The sequence below is a fragment of the Tachysurus vachellii genome, chromosome 5 (genome assembly GCF_030014155.1).
Source record: "Tachysurus vachellii isolate PV-2020 chromosome 5, HZAU_Pvac_v1, whole genome shotgun sequence".
In the NCBI taxonomy this organism is placed as follows: Eukaryota; Metazoa; Chordata; class Actinopteri; order Siluriformes; family Bagridae; genus Tachysurus; species Tachysurus vachellii.
This window is the reverse complement of record NC_083464.1, coordinates 4,200,001-4,221,715: the sequence shown is the minus strand read 5'-3', so window position 1 is coordinate 4,221,715 and position 21,715 is coordinate 4,200,001. Positions and strand designations below refer to the sequence as shown.

The window sequence follows — 21,715 nt, the reverse complement described above, 5'->3', positions numbered from 1 at the left end:
ACTGCTCCCCGGGCGGTGCAGCATAAATGGCTGCCCACTGCTCCGTGTGTGTGTGTTCACGGTGTGTGTGTTCACTGCTGTGTGTGTGCACTTTGGATGGGTTAAACGCAGAGAACGAATTCTGAGTATGGGTCACCGTACTTAGCCGTATGTCACGTCACTCACTCATTTATTAATTCTTTAAATATGGAGAAATAGTTGGGGGGGGGGGGGGAGAGATATAAGGAAAAGCTTGGGATCACCAGGGATCGTTTAACCTTTGACGACCGTTTACACCGCTCCGAGCTTACGAATTTAAAAACGTGTGTGTTTTAAGGAAGACAAGCCAACTCCAAAAGCTATTAATTTTTATTCGTGCTTCTGATTAACAATAAGAACGTTCACAGACGCTCCTCTGGAAACAAAAGTGGTCGTCGATAGAAAGATATTTCTAACAAAACGCAGCTTTTAATTACATCGTGGTTTAATCGCCGTTCCAGAGAAGCCGATGCTACATTACAGTATGTTACAATTAAAATGGCAATTTCAGTTCCTTTGTTTATTTATATATAGTTTAAGTCTGTTTAATATACACATATTATAGCTATTAACATTATTGAACAATTTACACCGAGAGGAAAACGAAACACAACGTTGGAGGTTAAATCTTAACAGAAACTCATCAGTTTGATTCAAACAGACAACAAAAAACATGGTAAAGTATAACAGATTAAATAAAAACAATTAATTCAAACAATTATTGCATGACTTTTCTCAACATAATAATGTGCTGCGTATTGTGTTTATCTGAAACACACCCCAACGATCCTACCCCCCACCCCCCGAGTGTGAAATCACAAATCATCCGGATTTTAATGCTCGGTTTTAGATTTGAATGCAGAACTGTTTGTGCGCATGGGATTTTAAACCGTTTCACGCTTCCTAAGTCAACGTTATACCTTTTTTTTTTTTTTTATTCAACTGTCCTTTCTACACTTTCAGAAATAAAGCCACCAATCTGTATTCCACCTTGTATCTGGGGTGGCACCAGTGATGCTTACGTAGGGCATGTGTTCCTTTAGTGTGCCTCTTTTACCTAAATGTGTACGTAGTGTAGCTTTAATTAGCTTCAAGCGCTTTAGTTAACATTAGTGATTTATAAGGTCTAATTATGCACCTGAAATGATTCTTTTTTTCAAAGGTTTGTTATTCATAATTCCATGAAAGATGTGTGATATTCAACCAGTAGTAAAATGTGACCGTGTGCAGTTACGTAAGTTCCACTATTTTTTGTATGAAAGTTTTGTATGAAACTTTAACCGGACTAGCTGCCTTTAGCTAAACAATGAAATCATTAATTATAAATGTGCACGACCTCGATTAAGCACGATAGAGGATCTGCTGACTGGAGAGAATGCTTCTTGTGCACGGTAAGTTGATCTCACCGCCACAGTGTCGAGAAGGAAGAGCGTTCCTCGTTAACTGACTTTACGCGGTTCTACATCGGTGAACTATTTTGTGATTATGGCTTTGATTACTTATCCGTCCGACAGGCTGGAACCTGAAAACACACCGTCCGTCAAATTCACATTAATTCCCGACGCCACAAACTCTTCCTGATTTCCAGACAGGGATCAAAGCCTACTCAGAATTACGCAGCTCGTTACTCAACAAGCGTTAAATCGATTATACTGTACAATTCTACATGTTCCTACAGAGCCTATTAGCAGCTTTATGGAGAAGCAGAACGATCGACACGTCTAGTCCTACGCTGGGCGCCATATTCGCGTGTTATCATAATGCCCTATTAAGATTTCAATATGAAAAAAAATTAATAGTAATACAGTATAGAATTGCTCGTTACTACGTCGTTATGCTTCTCATTTCTCATCTCAAACCAAGCAGTTTAAATGTAAATCTTAGCACTTAGCACTCATATTAGACAAAAAAAAAGTACAAAAAGCCTTTAGAAGCTGCACACATTCATCTATCAGTTTGTTTCGATGCTCACTAAATTTCAGCGTCTTCATCGTAGTGCAAAAGCGAGAGTTTGAAAGACGGGATGCGACGGAGGACGCCGGCCTCTTTAAGCGCACGCTTCTCAGCGCAGTTTTCTGAAAGAAGGAAGGACATCATGTAGTAGTCGTGTTAATTCATCTTAATGGTACACACACAGACAAAATTGTTGGTACTCCTCTTCCATTAAAGAAAGAAAAAGCCACAACAGTCACTGAAATAACTGAAAGGTGTTGATAAAAAATTAAAGAAAAAGAAAACACTGAAAATCAGACGTTGCTTTTGAATTGTGGTTCAAATGCATTTAAAAATAATTAGAAAAAACTAATGAAACTGGTCTGGACAAAAATGATAGTATCTTTAACTTAATATGTTGTTGCACAACCTTTTGGGTCTTTTTACACCCGGTCACTTCATGTGTTTTCTCTGATCCTACAGTATATCTATCTGATTTGTTAAAACTGTTCCATGTACATTAGGCCACATAAATGCGTCCTGGTGAATCGGATATCGATCCGATCTTTCTACTCCCGCCCAAAATGCAAAAATATTTTACCTCATTTCCGGGGTAATTGAAACGGAACACACTTTGGTGTGTGCGGTTTTGAGAATGCGATCAAAAAGAAGACGAAAAAACTCGTTACGACGGTTATGTTACAAAAAACAGCATTTACTGTTTGCTGCATTTTCGCTGGCAGCAGCAGCGCATTTTAAGACCCGACGAGACGCCTGGGTGAAAGATCACCTGCGAGTGACGTACTTCCGTTTGGGAGGAGTATAGCGCTGACGTATGTGGCTTGAACAACCACATTCATTTACACCTGTCCAGTTTCATCTGAAACACGTCCCAGACCACCTCCTGAAGTGGTTTGTACCATCGGATTTATATCCGTCTCCAAAACGTCTCGGAGGGCGTTTAGACCTGGTCTTTTTACCATCGGATAGCTATCTGATCACAGAAAACTCATGAAGTGACCAGGTGTAAAAAACCCCTATGAGGCACTCACTGCAATCGCGCACATTTTGCTCCAGAATGCCTTGATAGTCTTGAAGTTTCATTGTACCCTCCATACATTCGAGACCCTAAATCAGCCCCAGGACATAACCTCTGGACCCCAGAGCCTCCTCCATGTCTTACAGTGATTTTTTTCTTTGTATGCTTAATTTTTGCATCTGTGAACATCGAGCTGATGTGATTTGCCCAAAAGCTCCAGTTTTGTCTCATCTCTCTACATGACATTCTCCCAGAAGCTTTGTGGCTTGTCGATCTGCATTTTGGCAAATTCCAGTCTGGCTTTTTTATGATTTGCTCTTAACGGTGGAGAAACTCCTCAGGTGGTCTTCCGTTAAGTCCATTTTGGCTCAAACGGATGGTGTGATCTGACATTAATGTTCTCTTTTACCCCTTTTCCACCAGAAAGAACTGGGTGCTGGTTCAGAGCTAGTGCTGGTACTGGTTCAAGGTTGGTTCCGCTGGCAAGCCTTCAAGATCCAGTTTGCCTTTTCATGGGTTAGAGCCCCATCACAGAGCCACGTCTTACGGTCACTGTATACGTGTCACGTTTCCCAGCAACATTAGCGCAGCAGCGGCAAACACATCAACAATGGCGGCTGTTGCTTCCAAACGCAGTGAATCCAACGTGTACGTGCAGCTCAATGTAATTTTTATAAACGGAGGTTGAACTCGAGAAAATACATAAAATAATGTTATCATTAACACAGAAAAAAGGTAGCCTTAACATGTAGCCACCCACTATCATGTGTGCTGATAATTGATCATATTGTGGTAAAGTAAAAGTGTATTAAACATTAGTATACTTAAGGTACATTATCTAACAGTAGCCCCGCCCACAACCCCTGACACAAGCGGTTCTTAAGTCTAGACCAGCAACGTTTTGGTGCTACTTAAGAACCACTTTTCCTGGTTCAGAGCCGGTGCTTTGGCTGTCGAAAAAGAAATAACTGGTTCTAAATTAGGCTCCGAACCAGCACTCAAACTGCCTCGGTGGAAAAGGGGCATCTGGAAGTTGTTCTGGGCTCTTTGGTCACCAATCATATTATCTGTCTCTAATTTGTCATAAATTTTCTTCTCGACACCACGTCCAGGGAGGTCGGCTACGGTCCTAGCTGAACTGTAGTCACAGGAACAACAATCCTCTTGGAGACGGTCCTTACCTTTAACATTTCTGCCCTCCGCTATCTGTAGTCCATGTTCAGTGTGGTTTACACCATGATACCAAACAGCACAGTGATGACTTTTCAGCCTTTAAGTAAGAAGACTGACTGATTACAAGTTTGAAGACTCCAGCGATGCTAACTACAGGACACACTTTAGTTTAACATGTTCCTATGGAGGGGGGCACGGTGGCTTAGTGGTTAGCACGTTCGCCTCACACCTCCAGGGTTGGGGGTTCGATTCCCGCCTCCGCCTTGTGTGTGTGGAGTTTGCATGTTCTCCCCGTGCCTCGGGGGTTTCCTCCGGGTACTCCGGTTTCCTCCCCCGGTCCAAAGACATGCATGGTAGGTTGATTGGCATCTCTGGAAAATTGTCCGTAGTGTGTGATTGCGTGAGTGAATGAGAGTGTGTGTGTGCCATGTGATGGGTTGGCACTCTGTCCAGGGTGTATCCTGCCTTGATGCCCCATGACGCCTGAGATAGGCACAGGCTCCCCGTGACCCGAGGTAGTTCGGATAAGCGGTAGAAAATGAATGAATGAATGAATGAATGAATGAATGTTCCTATGGTCAAATTATTTTCAATCGTTTCTAGGGGTACCATCATTTTTTCCAGGCTAGGTTCATTAGTTAGACCTGGTGAAACAAAACGGTTCATTCCTGGTGTTGTGAAACAGGACGCTAGCGCTCCTTACCTTCTCCGCCTCTGAAAATACTGGCGAATAATCCACTGTGCGATAAAGGGCCAGACGAGAGCGAAGGCCACGGTGCCTGGAGAAACGTCGAACGGCCACCAGGACGACTTCTGCGTACCCGAAATTTAAACTGTTATTGTATTTCTAACATTTAAAATAAATATAGAGTTTATCATCATCATTCTTATGTTTGAATACCGGACAGACGTAAAAAGCATTTCGCTGCATGTCGTACTCTGTATGTATGTGCATGTGACAAATAAAATTTGATTTGATTTAATTGACGTAGAAGTGAAGATGTTAGTAATCACATTACTAATTCTAATTAAAGGGATCGTTTATGTGTTTTATTAAACTCCATCCTCGGCTGAAGCACAGTGTGTTAAACGAGTGCTGGTGCAGAAAATCTGGCTCAGCTTTAGATATCAAAGTGCAGCCAGGTGTGAGACTGTGAGACTGGTGTTACACAACATACCCTGCGAGGCCTGCTGGCTGGAGGCAGCAGGTATTCTGAGGGCAAGGCCGCTGATCTCGCCTGGGAAGAGCAAAGTGTGGAAATCATACAAGAGTCAAGAGTGTATTTTTTGAGCCAAATTTGCAGTGGAATTCTGGTATAAAGCCAGAGATGTCATTTTTTTGTTGCCTGTATTAATCCTAATCCTGATCATGTAAACCCAATCCAAATAATCTAAAACAAATCCTAATCTGATAAATGTAAACCAAATCATTTGTAACCTAATCGTAATTAAAATAATTTCTAACCTAATCCTGATTATAAGAATAAAAAGTTTTCCTAATAACAAACTTAATCCTGATCATTTCTCACCTAATCCTAAACAAAAAAACAAAAACTTTTCCTTAAAACATAAACCTATAACTTAAACCTTTTCTAATAACACAATCCTAACACTTAAAAAACAATAAAAACATAAAATGTTATCCTAAGATTTTAAATTGCAAATCTAATCATCTCTAGCTCAATCCAAAGACCATAAACCTAATCCTAATCTTTCTAATCTGACCCTAATACCATAGAGCTGATGCTAATTCCTAAACCTAACACCGATATTTCAGTCAGTGTATGATTCTGGGTCAAAAATGAGACCTGAACTGGCTTGCAGGAGTGTGTGTGTTAGTGTATGTGTGTGTATGTGTTAGTGTGTGTATATGTGTTAGTGTATTTGTGTTTGTGTGTGTGTGTGTGTGTGTGTGTGTGTGTTAGCGTGTTAGTGTATGTGTTAGCGTGTTAGTGTATGTATGTGTGTGTGTATGTGTGTTAGTGTGTGTGTATGTGTGTTAGTATATGTGTGTGTATGTGTGTGCATGTTAGTGTGTGTCTATTTGTGTTTGTGTGTGTGCGCGTTAGTGTATTTGTGTCTGTGTCTGTGTGTGAACCTCTCACCTGTGAGGCAGTTAGAGCCTCGAGTGTGTGCAGTCTCTCTAGGACACTCTGCATATCCTCCTGTAGCCTCGTTAAAGCTGTGACTATCTGCTCGTTCAGGTCGCTGCCTCTGGCTCCATCAGACCCCCAGCGCTCTCCATCACCTCCAGCACCCTGTAAGGTCCCTGTGACTCCTGGCCCCAAGCCTGATGACCTGGACCCTGATGTAGACAGGAAGTTAAATCTACTGCGCTGTTTTTTTGTTTTTAATCGAAGTGCTTTACACAGTCGAGCTGTACCTTGTCCTCTCCTGATCAGAGAGCCGCCTGGTCTGCTCATGCTCAGGCTGTTTTTCTGCGCTCCTCCTCCTCCTCCTCCACTTGTCTTCCCGTCTTCTCCTCCGTGCTGAACGCCGTCCTGTCCTCTCAGCAGGATCTCCGAGTCTCCCGTCAAGTGCAGCTCCTCCTGAGAGCACCCGATTCTATGGCTTTCCTCCAGGGAGCGGTTCGCGTGAGAATCGCTGTTCTGCTGTACACGCAGACATAAACAAGATCGTCTGCTGTATAAAATAACCATCATTATCTTCTTAAAAAGTCAAATATTTTCTCTTTGCTCCGAATACGTTTCGAGCAGTCAGGACATGTTGCTTAATTGAGAAAATGAACCATGATGCTGTTTGTGGTGAATGGGTAAAGATTATAATGTTTGGCATTTAAAGTCGTCCCATTAGTGCAAAACAAATGCAGCAGTAAACAAATATGAGAACAACTCCTTTAGATGTATTAATAATGAGCCTTGTTTACTAAACTGGAGACAAAAATTTTATTCGCCTGACAATTTTACTTTTTTGCTTAGCTGCGCTGGTGGAGCTGCGTTACTGGACGATTTCACCATTAAAGGTGGGGTCTCCGTTGTTTGAAAGCCAATGTTGACATTTGAAATCACCAAAACAAACACGCCCCTAACCCAAATGGGTCCCACCCCTGTATTGATAGCTCCGCCCACACATACAGACGCAACCCAGGTAAATAATGGAAAGAAATGTGTCTTTATCATAGCTGAAGAGAAGAACAATACGATTGCAGATAAACAAACAAGCAAAAATGACACACAAGCATAATCATGTAAAGGACAAAGACATATATTAGTTCTGTGTAACAAAGCAAAACCAACGTTACTCACCTATCGAGAAGGAAAAAAGCGCCTCGGCGTCTTAAGTAAAGTTGGTCACATATTCACAGATTGGAGTTTCCCGAGTCAATAACTCCTGAGCTAAACGCTGTTACTACACAAAACACGGTTGTAGCTGCGTCTCTACATTACTACGATAGAAAAGAGGTGTTATTTGTGTAGTAACAGCGTTTAGCTCAGGAGTTATTGACTCAGGAAACTCCAATCTGTGAATATGTGACCAACTTCCTGCTCCTTCAGTTCTCTCCAGCGCTGGAAAGCTGATCCTATATTAACACGTCCTACTTCTTACCTTATCGTAAGACTTTCTTCGCTTTCTTTCCTCCATATCAATGTTAAAACCGCTTTCTGCTAATGTCACACATGCGCACTGAACACTCTCTCCACCCATATTGACAAGACCCGCCCCTTTCTGCTCATTGGCTACACATTTCTTTTGTATTTGTTTTGTTTGTTGTCCCGATTCAGTTTTCTGCAGCATTTCTCAAACGACAGAGACCCCACCTTTAAGTACGTTGTCCATTTTGTCCTTCACCTTTTATGGAATTTTGCGGGCTTCACTAAACCTAAATTAGCTGTAACATGAACGTGAGCACGCTTGGTCATTTACAGCTGATTGCCGTTTATCAAGAGTACAAAAAAATGGTTTGTAAATCTAGAGGAAGTTTGTTTGCTTTGAAAAACAAAAACATGTTCACACAACTAAGGTATGAGGAATTCTGGATTCTGATTGGTCAAAACAGTATCTCCGACTACGGTGCACTTGTGCTAATACCTTATCTGCAGAGTGATACGTTAGAACCATAAGTGTTGTGTTCGGAGTCAATAATGTAACGTTTCATGAAGGCGTCTCTTGTATCAGCACTCCACGGATGAGTCGACGCTGCTGTTTAACAGTAACGAGACATGCTGCATACTTTGCCTTATGAATACTGTATGAAACTGTCCTCGCTCTCAGAACGCTGCGTATCGGACTGGATGATTCACAGAAACAAAAGTGAGGCTGGATGAAGTCCAGTTGCGGTGTAGAGAGCTCAGTCTCACCTCCTCTGCACCAAACTGGTCCACGGAGTCGCAGTAAACCTCGCTGTCTGAGTCGGAGGCCACGTGATGAGGGCCGCAAACGTCTTCGTTATCATCTAAATGATAAAGTAAATCATTTATTTATCACAGATCCTTTGTAAGGACAGGACACTACACATGACTTAATTTTTAAGTTTACGTAACTTTATTTTTCAGATTTGTCGTCTTCTTTTAAACACCATTATGTCGTAGCGCTGTTGAATTCTGATTGGTCACAGTGTGTTCTTTCTAGTATGTTGTTGTTTCTATGGTAACGACTCATTCACAGGGACTTGTATGGATTGTAATTTAAGCCTGGTGATGTTTTCTCTAAGCAGATATTTATTTTAATCGATGGAGTCGCCAGTGTCAGAGACAACGCTATAACTTGGCAACGCTGCTCTTTTTTTAATGAGGGAAGGTGGTAGCTTAGTGGCTAAGGTGTTGGACTTGTAAGAAATTACAGAAATTGCACCCAAATTCCGCTCCAAGGTACACATCTAAAAGAGCTCATTCCTAAAAAGGCTTAAGTAGCATAAGGTAATACGTTTAGGACTCTAAACGTATAAAGTTGATTCAATTATAAATATGGGAACGGCAGCAGAACATTAAGCATCACCAGGAACAAAGGGTCTACGTGACTGCGATTACCATTTAAAGTGACCATTTGGTTGATAACAACTGTAACAATACCAAGCCAAGGTCTGCGTGGCCGCGGTGACCGCGATGACCATTTAAAGGGACTATTTGACTGATAACAATTGTAACAATACCAAGCCAAGGTATACGTGACCGTGATTAACATTTAAAGACATCTGGCTAAATAACAAGGTGTGACCCAGCCATTTGGGAGACACTCAGTTCTTACGCTCAACACACATTCAAAGCAGAACCTCATTTAAACTACAAAGAGGAAAACAGTATATAATGCTTGAGCAGGATTTGCTCAGGGTTCTTATTGACTCCGATGAACCCAAAGTACATCATGTATTTTGTCACTGCTATGCTGGAATAAACGTCTTGTTCTTCATTAAGATCTTCAACATCGTCGTCTTATTTTTACACTACGCATTTTTTATTTCTTACAGACTACTGATTGAAAGGTTGTGAGTTCGAATCCCAGATCCAACAATCTCCAACCTCTGGGCACCTGCGAAAGGCCCCTAACCTCAATTGCTCAATATAAAAATTAGATTAAAAATAAATTGCTCTGGATTAAGGTGTGAAGTACCTCTTATAACAGCGTAAGTGTTTTATGGTTCTTCTATAACATCACAAACGTTTCATTATATACACCTAGCCTTTAATGTGCATTCTGCGGCGTCACCTTTAGCGTGGCCGTTAACGTGCCGGATCTCTCCGTCGTCCTCCTCCGTGTCTTTTCCGTTCAGGGTGGATTTCGTGCAGTGTGTCCCGTTCGTCACGGGAGACCGGTTATGCCCTATGCTGCCGTTAGGAATCGCTTTTCCCGTTCTGCCCTTTTTCTTCAGGGCAGAAGCTAAAACAAGCAGACAAAGTTTTTAGAATGTACAGACATCGTTCCTAATTGTATTTTACTCATGATTAATTACCTTCCTGCAGCTGTTCGTTCTCGTCTTCCTCTTCATTCTCATCATCTCCGCTGTCCTCGTTATCTTTTTCGTCATCCTCACCTCCGTCCTCCTGCTCCTCGAGCTCATTCACGTTAACGTTTGGCGCGTCGGATTTGTTGGGGCCGAGGCCGTCCAAGGTGCCGTTCATTTCCAAGGTTCTGATGATGCTTTTTGTGACGCTATTCGAAGGAGGCGACATCATGCTTCCGAGGCCTAGAGATCAGCAACAATCAGCATTGACTTTGAGTGTTACATCACTGATGCTTAACTACAGACTGTTATTTACAGGAAATGTATGAACTGGGGTAAAATCAAGTATAACATTATATCACTGTCACCAACACAGGAACTATCCAGCTACGCATGGAGTTAGATTTAGGAGTCATTACTAGAACCTGAACATTAAAAGACATTACACTGGGTTCATTACTGTGGGAGGAGGATTCGGGGGTGTGTGTGTGTGTGTGTGGTGGGGACACATTTACTAGACACTTGCCTTCCAGCTGTCTAACAAATCTTTCCAACTGGGCTGAGCAACCAAAAGTACATACATCATGTTAGGATTAAAAAAGATAAAGTAAATAAAGAGTAATAAAACACAGAATGTAAACAGATCATCAATGCTACAAGAAATCATGGATTAATTTAGACTGTTTAGAACTGATTAACAAGGATTTATGTATTTTAAGCAACCAAAGTGTGATGTGATTATAGTGCAAGTCAGCAATGCCTTCTTCAGTGAGACTAACAGGAACAAGGCCACACCTCCTTCAGTGGGACTAAAAGGTACAAAGGCCACACCTCCTTCAGTGGGACTGGAAGGCAGAAAGGTCACACCTCCTTCAGTGGGACTAACATGAACAAGGCCACACCTCCTTCAGTGGGACTAACATGAACAAGGCCACACCTCCTTCAGTGGGACTAACAGGAACAAGGCCACACCTCCTTCAGTGGGACTAACAGGAACAAGGCCACACCTCCTTCAGTGGGACTAACAGGAACAAGGCCACACCTCCTTCAGTGGGACTAACAGGAACAAGGCCACACCTCCTTCAGTGGGACTAACTGGGAGAAGGGCCACACCTCCTTCAGTGGGACTAACAGGAACAAGGCCACACCTCCTTCAGTGGGACTAACAGGAACAAGGCCACACCTCCTTCAGTGGGACTAAAAGGTACAAAGGCCACACCTCCTTCAGTGGGACTAAAAGGTACAAAGGCCACACCTCCTTCAGTGGGACTAAAAGGTACAAAGGCCACACCTCCTTCAGTGGGACTAACATGAACAAGGCCACACCTCCTTCAGTGGGACTAACTGGGAGAAGGGCCACACCTCCTTCAGTGGGACTAACAGGAACAAGGCCACACCTCCTTCAGTGGGACTAACTGGCAGAAGGGCCACACCTCCTTCAGAAGCTTTCACTGAGACTATCATGCACATACAGTAGGTCACCCCCTTCTGATTCTCTGGGATTGTGTCCCATCCCGATGAAGATCTTGAATCTAACCTGCAGTCAGGTCTGAAACTTGGCTGATCTTTTTCTTCTCATCCACGATCTCGTAGAACGGCCCGAGGACCTGCAGCAGCTGTTCCACCTGCTCGGTCATGGGCATGCTTTCAAGAATCTGCACAGAAAAATAAAACTTTCAGATTATTTAAAAGCCATAAAGACGTAACAACCGTCATTATAACGAACAAACAGACATCATTACCAGCTTGAGGTCATCCACGTACGCAATCATGGCCTCTTCTTTTGGCATATCTCCAAGTGCGTGCCATGCATCCCTACGACACAAACACACACACACACACACACACACACACACACACACACACACACACACACACACACACACACACACACACACTGTGGTATTAGACAACTCTTGATTTTGTTCAGATTCTTTATTCCAGTGTCTGTTCTGGTTACTAGTGTTCTGTTCTGGGGTTCTATTTTTTTCAAGGACACTTAGATGTTGATGTTTTTAAAACTGCAGGAACACGGTGCATTAAAGTAAACTAACCGCTGTGAATGAACCCTGGAGTGATGATAAAGTTCACTCTGCCGTTCACTTTCACACAACTAATGCAGAAACGTCTGCTAGAGCTAAGCAAATAAAATTCCTCTGTTGTTTCCATGCATAACACTGTGTGCTGTGGGAGTCTGCGATGGTAAAACTTCACATATACTGTGTATTTCTAAAACATTATAGATGTTCACATTTACACCCTCCACACTTAACTCATAATGGCAGGTCTTATAACGTTATAATATCTGTCCATAAGACCATTATAGATGCTGGTCTAATGTACTCTATAACAGAACCTGCTCAGGTTTGGCTTGTATAAGATGTGATACAGAGACACAATGAGACACAATGTCACTCTTGCAAATAAATATAAATTTATTAAAAGTGGGGTCTCTGTTGTTTGAGAAATGCTTCAGAAAATGAGTCGGAACGACAAACAAAACAAAAATCAAAACAAACGTGGAGCCAATGAGCAGAAAGCGGCGTGTCTTGTCGATATGGGCGGAGAGAGTGTTTAGTGCGCATGTGTGACATTAGCAGAAAGCGGTTTTAACATTGACATGGAGGATAAAAACAAAGAAAGAAAGTGAATAAAGACTTACGATAAGGTAAGAAGTAGGACGTGTTAATATAGGATCAGCTTTCCAGCGCTGAAGAGAACTGAAGGAGCAGGAAGTTGGTCACATATTCACAGATTGGAGTTTCCTGAGTCAATAACTCCTGAGCTAAACACTGTTACTACACAAATAACACCTCTTTTCTATCGTAGTAATGTAGAGACGCAGCTACAACCGTGTTTTGTGTAGTAACAGTGTTTAGCTCAGGAGTTATTGACTCGGGAAACTCCAATCTGTGAATATGTGACCAACTTTACTTAAGACGCCGAGGCGCTTTTTTCCTTCTCGATAGGTGAGTAACGTTGGTTTTGTTTTGTTACACAGAACTAATATATGTCTTTGTCCTTTACATGATTATGCTTGTGTGTCATTTTTGCTTGTTTGTTTATCTACAATCGTATTGTTCTTCCCTTCAGCTATGATAAAGACACATTTCTTTCCATTAGCTGCCTGGGTTATGTATGTATGTGTGGGCGGAGCTATCGATACAGGGGTGGGACCCGTTTGGGTTAGGGGCGTGTTTGTTTTGGTGATTTCAAATATCAACATTGTCTTTCAAACATCGGAGACCCCACCTTTAACATCATAAGAAAGATATAAGCACTAATGTGAGGAGAGATGGTGAAATGTGTGATGTTTGGTACCATTTGACTTTGCCAACAGGATCCCAGAACCCCGGGCGGGGAATGTTGCACGGGCCCTGAGTCGCCTGCTTGTAGTAACTGTAGAATTTCAGCATCATTTCATTGGATGGTTGAAAGGAACCTGCAATATCAGAGGATGCATGGCGAGTTCAAATTATTCCATAATTCTGATCGTTACAGCACACTTTCACGTATTATCGTGAATAACGTCACGGCTGTGATTTGGTCGCTGTGACGTTATTCGTGATCATCGCGGACGGTAAGCTTTCGGAAAAAATACAAAAAGTAAGTTAAGGTGCCTGAAATGTTTTCGTAGCCAAACATTCTCCCTTGTTCATATTTACTTTCAAACAAAACACCATAAAAGCAAAGCTCACAAAACCAAAAGCTACAAAATGATGAATAAACAACTAAAACAGAGCTTCCAGTAATGCAGCTCAGCCACTGCAGCTACCACAGACACGCATGAACTCTTTTTATAGGGTGCCATTACTTTTGTCTTAACACGGTGCCTAGTCTTTTTTTACTTTATGGATTTCACTTTCTTTTAATTTGTTCATACAAAATGGCACTAAATGCTCATGAATTTGTGTGTAACAAAATTAATTGCAGCGTAATCTGTATAAAATAATAAAATCGCAAGAATTTATTGACGAATATGCGTTTTGAATGCTTTTTGAACAATGTGGGCGGAGCTAACAAATCCAGGTTTCTGTGTACTGTATGCTATCCGAATGAGAAAAGCAAAGCTTCTTTTTCACAGATCAAGCTGCACTTCGATTTTTGTAACCTTTAACTTAGCTACGTTGAACGTTAACGTGTCCATCTGGTAAAATATCCACCGTCATGTATTTCAACCACAGATTACAAGCCTCACCCCAGATGTAGATGATCATCCAGGCACTAGAGCTACACGTCTAAAGCTGCTACTAGATCAGGGAAGCTTAGGGCTACCAGTTTAACACTGCACAAACTGCACGTCTCGACCCGTGTGCCGTGATTCGGTATCTCGGACACACTTCGCTTTTTTCGGGACAGTCCGCGTTTCAGGTTCTGCAGTCTGTTCCAAACATACCTTAAGTTTAAGGAACTTCCATTCATAATTTTTAAAGAGGCCAGGATTCAACGACAAAGCAGCTTGAGCAGCACTTCACTTTATTCACCGCAATTTATTACAATTTAAAATAGTAAAAAAAAGTAAAACTGCTATGAGGTGATTTTAATCATGAAGTTCCGAATTCCTGATGTAACAGTAGTGAGAGAGCTTTACGGCCATTCTATCCATATATACGTATATACACGAGTACAGAGTCAAATGCGATAGCGTTCTGAGGCTTGGGTGAGATTTATTATGCATGAGAGTGATTCAGATGAAATCAAGAATCTTTAAAGAGTGACAAATGACAGAAATTTGAGTCATCAGCTCAGTCAGACAGCATTGTGCACACAGACTCTTACACTTTTATTTCCTCATCCGTATTCACAATATACAATACAAATTAAACAAACAATACAAATTAAAGTTCTAGGAAATTATGGTTTGTCACTGGCAGAGATTTGCCAGCACCAGTTAGAGATGTTCCAGCTCCAGTTGGACTCTGCTATACTAAAGAGGAGACGCCGACTCCATGTGGTCTTTGAGGACAACAATCTCCTCATCAATACAACATTTATCAGACTGTATATTTATAATCACACCCTCCACTGTCACCCACATGAGGATGAGGTTCCCCTTTGTGTCTGGTTCCTCTCAAGGTTTCTTCACCATCTAAGGGAGTTTTTCCTCCCCACAGTCATCTGAGTCACCTCAGACTTGCTCATTGGGGATAAATACAAACACATTAAAATATATCTAATCTTGGATTTTTGTATTATATTAATCTTTATATTAGTCTTTATATTAACCTTTTGTTCTTTGTTTATGTTCTGTAAAGCTGCTTCGAGACGTCAGTCGTTAAAAGAGCTACTGTATAGAAATAAATTTGAATCTAATTGAATGTAATTGAATCATATTTAATACCGTGATATGTTCACGATGCTTCGCTCAGTGACACACTGGAGGTTTTACATGTGATCTCGTTGCATCTTGCCCAAGATGGGCCAAAATCTGTTATAGTCACCGGATCGAAAATGTCCTTCACTCCAAATAAATACGGTTGATCTGACCTGAACTTTAAACCTGTGTATGGTGCTGAATAAATAAACTCAGAGGTGTCAAAAGAGCTCTCACAGAGTCCAAACAGCACCTGGAACACAGCTGAACACGGCTGAACACAGGTGAACAACGGTGAACACAGCTGAACACGGGTGAACAACGGTGAACACAGCTGAACACGGGTGAACAACGGTGAACACAGCTGAACACGGGTGAACAACGGTGAACACAGCTGAACACGGGTGAACAACGGTGAACACAGCTGAACACGGGTGAACAACGGTGAACACAGCTGAACACGGGTGAACAACGGTGAACACAGCTGAACACGGGTGAACAACGGTGAACACAGCTGAACACGGGTGAACAACGGTGAACACAGCTGAACACGGGTGAACAACGGTGAACACAGCTGAACACGGGTGAACAACGGTGAACACAGCTGAACACGGGTGAACAACGGTGAACACAGCTGAACACGGGTGAACAACGGTGAACACAGCTGAACACGGGTGAACAACGGTGAACAACGGTGAACACAGCTGAACACGGGTGAACAACGGTGAACACAGCTGAACACGGGTGAACAACGGTGAACACAGCTGAACACGGGTGAACAACGGTGAACACAGCTGAACACGGGTGAACAACGGTGAACACAGCTGAACACGGGTGAACAACGGTGAACACAGCTGAACACGGGTGAACAACGGTGAACACAGCTGAACACGGGTGAACAACGGTGAACACAGCTGAACACGGGTGAACAACGGTGAACACAGCTGAACACGGGTGAACAACGGTGAACACAGCTGAACACGGGTGAACAACGGTGAACACAGCTGAACACGGGTGAACAACGGTGAACACAGCTGAACACGGGTGAACAACGGTGAACACAGCTGAACACGGGTGAACAACGGTGAACACAGCTGAACACGGGTGAACAACGGTGAACACAGCTGAACACGGGTGAACAACGGTGAACACAGCTGAACACGGGTGAACAACGGTGAACACAGCTGAACACGGGTGAACAACGGTGAACACAGCTGAACACGGGTGAACAACGGTGAACACAGCTGAACAACGTTGAACACAGCTGAACACGGGTGAACAACGTTGAACGCAGCTGAACACGGGTGAACAACGGTGAACGCAGCTGAACAATGGCGAACAACGGTGAACGCAGCTGAACAATGGCGAACAACGGTGAACGCAGCTGAACACAGGTGAACAGAGGTGAACGCAGCTGAACAGAGGTGAACACAGCTGAACAGAGGTGAACACAGCTGAACACAGGTGAACACAGCTGAACACAGGTGAACACAGCTGAACACAGGTGAACAATGGCGAACACAGGTGAACACAGGTGAACAGAGGTGAACACAGCTGAACACAGGTGAACACAGCTGAACACAGGTGAACACAGCTGAACACAGGTGAACACAGCTGAACACAGGTGAACAATGGCGAACAACGGTGAACACAGGTGAACACAGGTGAACAATGGCAAACAATGGCGAACACAGGTGAACACAGTTGAACACAGCTGAACAATGGCGAACAATGGCGAACACAGCTGAACACAGCTGAACACAGTTGAACACAGCTGAACACGGGTGAACAACGGTGAACACAGCTGAACACGGGTGAACAACGGTGAACACAGCTGAACACGGGTGAACAACGGTGAACACAGCTGAACACGGGTGAACAACGGTGAACACAGCTGAACACGGGTGAACAACGGTGAACACAGCTGAACACGGGTGAACAACGGTGAACACAGCTGAACACGGGTGAACAACGGTGAACACAGCTGAACACGGGTGAACAACGGTGAACACAGCTGAACACGGGTGAACAACGGTGAACACAGCTGAACACGGGTGAACAACGTTGAACGCAGCTGAACACGGGTGAACAACGTTGAACGCAGCTGAACACGGGTGAACAACGTTGAACGCAGCTGAACACGGGTGAACAACGGTGAACGCAGCTGAACAATGGCGAACAACGGTGAACGCAGCTGAACACGGGTGAACAACGTTGAACGCAGCTGAACACGGGTGAACAACGGTGAACGCAGCTGAACAATGGCGAACAACGTTGAACGCAGCTGAACACGGGTGAACAACGTTGAACGCAGCTGAACACGGGTGAACAACGGTGAACGCAGCTGAACAATGGCGAACAACGGTGAACGCAGCTGAACAATGGCGAACAACGGTGAACGCAGCTGAACACAGGTGAACAGAGGTGAACGCAGCTGAACAGAGGTGAACACAGCTGAACGCAGGTGAACACAGCTGAACGCAGGTGAACACAGCTGAACACAGCTGAACACAGGTGAACAATGGCGAACACAGGTGAACACAGGTGAACAGAGGTGAACACAGCTGAACACAGGTGAACACAGCTGAACACAGGTGAACACAGCTGAACACAGGTGAACAATGGCGAACAACGGTGAACACAGGTGAACACAGGTGAACAATGGCAAACAATAGCGAACACAGGTGAACACAGTTGAACACAGCTGAACAATGGCGAACAACGGCGAACACAGCTGAACACAGCTGAACACAGGTGAACACAGCTGAACACAGCTGAACACAGGAGGATGATAAACCTGACTCACCGTTCACAGGTAAACTCTGGATCACTTTAACCGCAGCGTCAAACCTCTGCTCATGGATGGATCTGGTTTGTTCCTCCATCATCATGGATCTTCTCAAAAAGAAATGATCAGATTAAACCTACAGAGAAAAACAAGCTTCATCAAGTTTACAAAAACATGTCAGAAGCAGGCAGGCAAACCCTGTTATTCATTACAGTCCTGATTAAGGAGTTAACAGCACTTATGTTAATTATTTACATTGTTATAAGCGTTCAGAACAAAAACAAACACAAACATCTCCATAACGTCCTTAACGAAGCAGCAAACATGGCGTCATGTCATGCACTAGCTCATTTAACCTCGAATAAACATAAACAACACAGAGTTTCTGTAAAACAACAATAACAACAACAACTCAATCCTACCATTTGTTAGCACCTGCGATGAAGAAGGCGACTTCGGAAACCTGAACTAGCGACAAAACCCCTAATGACAGCTGCATGAAGAAGCTGGGAAATGGAGTTCTATTTGATACAAACAGACTAAGGGACGATGACTCCGAGACTACATATACCACAATGCATTGCGCAAGAGTCCTGCTAAACAGGAAGTGTAGTCCGTACAGCGGATTTACTCCCTGCCCTACAAAACATTCACAGTATTTTAAACCGTATACGAACATTTTTTCATGTTTTTTATTGTGTAATTATATTTGATCATGTTTACTGGATGTTAGGATTTGGCTGTATCACTCTCGGAAGAATATCATTATTTATGCGACCGGATTGAAGGCTATGTTATAAAACTACAAATCCCAGCGTTCCAGTTTCCCTGCTTCTTATTTATCGTTATAACGTTTTCACCTCAAGACAAACGTTAACGCTTGATCTGTAACAGACTATACAGATATCAGGTAGACAGTCGGATCAAACATCAACTTATTAGTTAGTTGAAATAGACGACATACACTTGTTTGTAATTATTTTATTCATTTGAATATATTCGACTGTTTTGAATTTGCAATTTACTTCCGGGTCTTGCTGCGGTGCCGCATACTATTTAGTACGTTAGTATGCGTAAGTAGAACTCGCTAGAAAATCAGACGATATAACAAAGAAACCATTATATTTTGTTTATTGTTATTAATAATAATTAGAATAATAATAACAATAGTAGTGAGAGATTAACTTCCGGGTGTTACTGCGTGACTCCATGGCAACATCCAGTCCCTACTTGTACACTAACGCACTACGCACACAGTATGTGAGAAAGTGTGTGTCAGCCGTTGTGATGTATACTAATGAGTATGTTAGTGTGTGTGTTTACAAATCACTACTACTGAGCACCAGAGGAGGGAGCTGTGTGTGTGTGTGTGTGTGTGTGTGTGTGTGTGTGTGTGTGTGTGTGTGTGTGTGTGTGTGTGTGTGTGTGTGTGTGTGTGTGAGTGAGAGAGAGAGTGTGTGTGTGTGTGTGTGTGTGTGTGTGTGTGTGTGTGTGTGTGGCTTCAATCAAAGGGAGGATTCGGAGTTAGTACTCAGAGACATGTAAGATGGCAGAGCTGCAGATGTTGTTAGAGGAAGAGATTCCTACTGGGAAAAGAGCTCTTCTGGAGAGTTACCAAAACCTGATCAGGGTCGCGGACTACTGTGAGAACAACTATGTCCAGGTAACAGAAAGCGGAATGATGTGTAAATAAATGTAAAGTGAGTAGTGTTGGTGTGTAGTGTGTGTGAGCCCAGTTTATAGTGTGATCCCTGTGTGTGTGTATAGAGTGTGTGTGTATAGTGTGATCCCAGTGTATAGTGTATAGTGTGTGTGTAGTGTGTAGAGTGTGATCCCGGTGTGTGTATAGAGTGTGTGTAGTGCTGTGTGTATAGAGTGTGTGTAGTGTAGAGTGTGTCGTGTGATCCCACTGTGTGCTGCTCTATTGTCGGGAACAGGGAAACATGGACAGGAAATAATGTGTGTAAAGTCAATAAACGCTACTTTAATTTGTTACCGCTGATCTAATGACACTGTTCACAGACACACGATGTTTTCTCCTCGTTTTATTCCAGTCTTTCACTCATTTCCTTTTTCTCTGTTTCTTGTTTTCCTTCTTCTTTTGGATTATTATCCCGAGGGTGTGTCGAGACAAATCGTGTAAAGCCGTCGCAGTATTTTGGGTCGGAATCAGAAACCTTCATCTAATTTACATGTAAATATATATGTATATAAAAAAAGTTGATATTAAAGGGTTTAGTTGTAAATCACACCCTTTTCTTTTACCGTGTAAACTTTCCGGGTGCTAAAACTTTTTCACAACTCGTTTAACCCTCGTTCGTATTCAAGGTTTTGGTCTGTAGTGTTTTTTGTAAACGTTTGTTTCTGTTTGTTTGTCAGTTTGTTTTGTAGTTTGTCAGTTTGTAAGTTTGTTTGTTGTTTTTGGAGTTTGTCAGTTTGTAAGTTTGTTTGTTTGTCTGTTTTTGTTTGTTTTGTAGTTTTTGTAGTTTGTCTGTTTGTTTGTTTGTCAGTTTGTTTGTTTGTCTGTTTGTTAACTTTTAGACATTTTGTTGAAATGAAAACTGAATTTATTTTACTGGAGCAAAACATTTAGGCTTTAAGTATATTTTGAACGGCTAACATTATGGTATTAATAATTTAAAAAATTATTATTATTATTATTATTATTATTTAGAGGTGTTAGAAGTTGAGCTGACAAAAATATACCCCATAAAATCACCATTTGTTTGGTCACAAAACAGTAGTTTAAACTAGAACGTACATTTCCTGAAGAAAATGTGAAGGGCGCTTGCACGTGGCAAATCCCGGAGGCTAGTCGAGACGAACATGTGACGTCATCTGAATACTCTTGAGGACGTTTTCCTCATTGTGCTGAGTGTTTTGATATGTCACATGTTCATGTTGTGCTAATCTTTTATTTTCACGTGACATCATGTGACGTCACGTGACGTCATCAAAATACACGTGAGGAAGTTCCCCTCATTGTTGTGAGTGTTTTGATATGTCACATGTTCATGTTGTAAAAAGTTTTTTTATTTTGCATATTTTGGGGGCGGGGCTGCGGCACAACCGGAAGGCCAATCGGTACACCAACAAATTTAAAAGTTTGTTCAGAGTATCACCCTAAAGGAGCTGGCCGAGTTTGGTGTAGATAGTTCGAAAGCTTGCCGAGTCATAAACCTCCAAAGTTTATAATGGGAGTCTATGGGAAAAAAGGCCACTTTGAGACCCGGTACCGGAAGTACCGGTACTCGGATCGCTTATAAAAGTCATAGCACACCTCTCCTCAATGAGCCGGTCAATTTGACACGTCATTCGTGGGTCTAGGACAAAAGCTGCAGGACAAGTTACACGCCGAAGTTTTGTCCGGCACAATAATAATAATGTTACTTTGCAAGCACCATTAATTAATTGAAATCAGTTCAATGTTGCTTTATTTATTTATTTATTTATTTATTTAAACAAATGCTTAAGAGTCTACTAACTTTAATGAATGAGACTGAAAGGGAAAAAAATCCTGCTGAGTGTGTAATGACTCAAATATCACAGACA

The 21,715-nt window shown here is 42.4% G+C and overlaps 2 protein-coding genes across 10 annotated transcripts in view; one reads left to right on the top strand and one right to left on the bottom strand.

Annotated features, from left to right (window-relative positions):
- Positions 1–330: 330 nt before the first annotated feature.
- On the bottom strand, positions 331–18,689 carry acbd5a (acyl-CoA binding domain containing 5a). Of its 2 annotated transcripts, none has more exons than XM_060869556.1 (13): positions 18,586–18,689; positions 18,182–18,299; positions 13,383–13,503; positions 11,804–11,876; positions 11,599–11,716; positions 10,071–10,304; positions 9,827–9,997; positions 8,482–8,576; positions 6,546–6,774; positions 6,268–6,467; positions 5,341–5,400; positions 4,866–4,975; positions 331–2,093 (listed from the first exon to the last, which is right to left on the bottom strand). In XM_060869556.1, exons 2-13 carry the CDS (start codon positions 18,264–18,266, stop codon positions 2,081–2,083), a joined length of 1,509 nt encoding a protein of 502 aa, XP_060725539.1. In that variant the 5' UTR covers positions 18,267–18,299; positions 18,586–18,689; the 3' UTR covers positions 331–2,080. The 2 variants fall into 2 exon arrangements, with proteins under 2 accessions (XP_060725539.1, XP_060725540.1); XM_060869557.1 differs by having other exon boundaries at positions 6,546–6,771.
- Positions 18,690–19,625: 936 nt separating this feature from the next.
- abi1a (abl-interactor 1a) overlaps positions 19,626–21,715 on the top strand; it is a 56,276-nt gene continuing 54,186 nt past the window's right edge. For 3 of the 8 annotated variants that reach the window (XM_060869553.1, XM_060869555.1, XM_060869548.1), the window contains exon 1: positions 19,627–19,826. In XM_060869553.1, the coding sequence (XP_060725536.1) occupies positions 19,710–19,826 (117 nt within the window). In that variant the 5' untranslated portion in view covers positions 19,627–19,709. Of the gene's footprint in view, positions 19,827–21,715 lie in introns of all 8 variants that reach the window. The other 5 variants (XM_060869554.1, XM_060869549.1, XM_060869552.1 and 2 more) reach the window with 4 other exon arrangements.

Coding starts and splice junctions, on each gene's coding strand:
- acbd5a (XM_060869556.1), bottom strand. CDS start 18,266: ATGATGATGGAGGAACAAACCAGATCCATCCATGAGCAGAGGTTTGAC. Junction 13,504..18,181: donor CCAGAGTTTACCTGTGAACG/GTGAGTCAGGTT, acceptor CTGATATTGCAG/GTTCCTTTCAACCATCCAAT. Junction 8,577..9,826: donor CGTTAACGGCCACGCTAAAG/GTGACGCCGCAG, acceptor TTTATCATTTAG/ATGATAACGAAGACGTTTGC.